The sequence below is a fragment of the Pteropus medius genome, unplaced genomic scaffold (genome assembly GCF_902729225.1).
Source record: "Pteropus medius unplaced genomic scaffold, Ma_sr-lr_union100, whole genome shotgun sequence".
Classification (NCBI taxonomy): domain Eukaryota; kingdom Metazoa; phylum Chordata; class Mammalia; order Chiroptera; family Pteropodidae; genus Pteropus; species Pteropus medius.
Window position 1 is genome coordinate 28,014,767 of NW_024352787.1, and position 2,178 is coordinate 28,016,944.

General features: G+C 50.8%; 1 protein-coding gene across 3 annotated transcripts in view; it reads right to left on the minus strand.

Moving 5' to 3' along the window:
• Positions 1-1,708, minus strand: part of SSC4D (scavenger receptor cysteine rich family member with 4 domains) — a 12,915-nt gene extending 11,207 nt beyond the window's left edge. The window contains exons 1-2 of one of the 3 annotated variants that reach the window (XM_039849203.1): positions 1,158-1,708; positions 60-189 (exon numbers count right to left, since the gene is read on the minus strand). Coding sequence is in view for 2 of the 3 variants with exons in the window: in XM_039849200.1 (XP_039705134.1) it covers positions 1,158-1,261 (104 nt within the window). In the remaining variant the exon portion in view is untranslated. The remainder of the gene's footprint in view (positions 1-59; positions 190-1,157) is intronic. The other 2 variants (XM_039849200.1, XM_039849202.1) reach the window with 2 other exon arrangements.
• Positions 1,709-2,178: the final 470 nt, after the last annotated feature.

The following is a 2,178-nucleotide window of genomic DNA, read 5'->3' on the forward strand; positions in this document are numbered from 1 at the left end:
TCTCCCCACACCACACCATACCACACTACACCACACCAGCAAAAGTGAAGGATTCATACCTGGGGGAATGTTCTGGGCTCTTTCTGTCCCTTCTTCTATAGTCAATCGAAGGTCAAATCACAAATTTAGGAGGGGGTAGGATCCCCCAAATGCAAATCAACACAGACCTTTCTTCTTTTCTTTCCAAAGCTGGAAGGTGAGCAGAGGCAAAGTCCCTGTCCATGGAGCTGGCCGGTGGTGCCAGCCTGTCCCCACCCAACCTTAGGGGCACAGGTAGGCAAAGGGAGAGTGGAGTTGGCCTGCTCAGTCTGGAGCAGCCCCAGAGAAGGGGCACCCAGGCAGAGGAGGAGCTATGGGAGTGGGGGGCCGGCTTGGACTCTCAGGGCCAGGCAGCCCCTCCTCCCCCTTCCTTCTCACCCCAGGGCTCAGGTTTCAGAAAGGCCTGGATAGGTCTCCACCCCTTTGCAGGGCAGCCAAGCATCCCTGATCTCCTGTGATGGCCCTGACCCAACCCTTAGTCCTGTTGTTTAGGGAGTCCCCTTGACCACGCCCTGACCCACATCTCACTTGGGGGTTTGGAAACATGGTCACAGGAGCCAGAGTGTCTCATGTAGGCAGGGCCTCTGATTTTGCTGCTGATTTTGCCTTACTTGGCTCCTCTTGAGTTCTGATACCTTTGGGGCTTTTGTAGTTACAGGTGACAGGAAGCGACATATGGCTTATTCTATAGATTGAAGCTTCAATAAAATGCTGTAATGGAATTCTGCACCTTCCAGCTAGAACCACAGAGCTAAAGGGGCTCTTAGAGGCCTGGCAGGGTTCTTCCCAAGGCTGGCTGTGCATCCCATCGCCCCCAGGGACACATTTAAAATATATTCAGATTCCTGCTCCCACCACTTCTGCCCCAGAGACTCTGATCCAGTAGTTTAGGGGTGGGGTCCCCCTAAAAGTGTATTTCTAAAAAACCAGTAAGGCTCAAATGTTTGGGGACCAGGGCTCTAGCTGAAGCTGTTTATGGTGAAGGTGGGAAAACGGAGGCCAAAAGCAGAAAATGGAGACGCAGCCCATGTGTCTCGCAGGACTTAGTTTCCTGCCTGATCTTGCTTCCCAGTTTTCAAAGAAAACTCTGAGAGTCCGCTCTCACTCTGTTCTCATACCTCCTTTCCTCCTGCCTCTTCCTTTCTCCCCTGGCCTGAGGAAGCACTCCCAGCAGTTCAGACCCCATCTCCTTCTGTCTTCTCAGGGACCTCCCTCTCTCCATCTGCACGGCTTCTCTCTTCCATAGTCAGCTGCGCTTTCCCAGCGGGATTCTTCCGTTGGGCTTTTAAGCACACTCTGCTCTCTGTCATTAAAACAACAGAAAACCCTTTTAACTTGTGTCTGTTGGGTCCTCATCAGAGAAATGGCCAGGCCCTGGTATTCCAGCCATGCTCTGTCCCTGGCTGGGAGATGCCAGGAAGCGTGTGGTCTTGGCTCAGATAATGCAGTAGATCTGGGAGGTGCTAGACTGGAGGCTGTCAGCTGACTGCATTCCTCATAGCCCATCAGCAAGTTCTTTCTCCAGGGCAAATCTGAGCAGCCATCTGCATGACTGCCACTGGACTCCACTCCCCCCTCCTCCCACTAGTGTCCACCTCTCTCCTTCCTATGACAGCCAAACTTTTCTAAAGAGCTGTCTGCACGTGCATTTCCATTTCCTTACCTCTCACTCACTGCCCAGGTTGCTCCAGTTGACCTTTGGTCTTCACCACTCCACTGAGGCAACTCTTCCAAAGGTTACCAGTGACCTCTATGTCATGAGGGACAATTTTCAAACCTTGTTCTAGTTAGAATATGAGCTCTGATACAGCACAGAGAGAACCTGTATTCATCAGTTTTTGTTGTGATAACGTGCATAACGAACAACCCCAAAATTGCAATGCCTTTCACCAACAATTACTTTCCTCCCATGTTTCTGCATGTTGGCTATAATGGCTCTATTTCAGGCTGTGGGTTGGGTTCAGGTTTCCTCTATGTGTCTTTCATTCCAGGACGTAAGAAAAGAACAGCAGTTACCTGGGGCATGCTCCTCCCATAGAAGAAGGCAGAAACCCAAAGACCAAGCCAAACTACACAAGCACATTTAAAGCCTCTGCTTGGGCATAATACACATTCCATCTGCTCATGTTTTATTGTCTA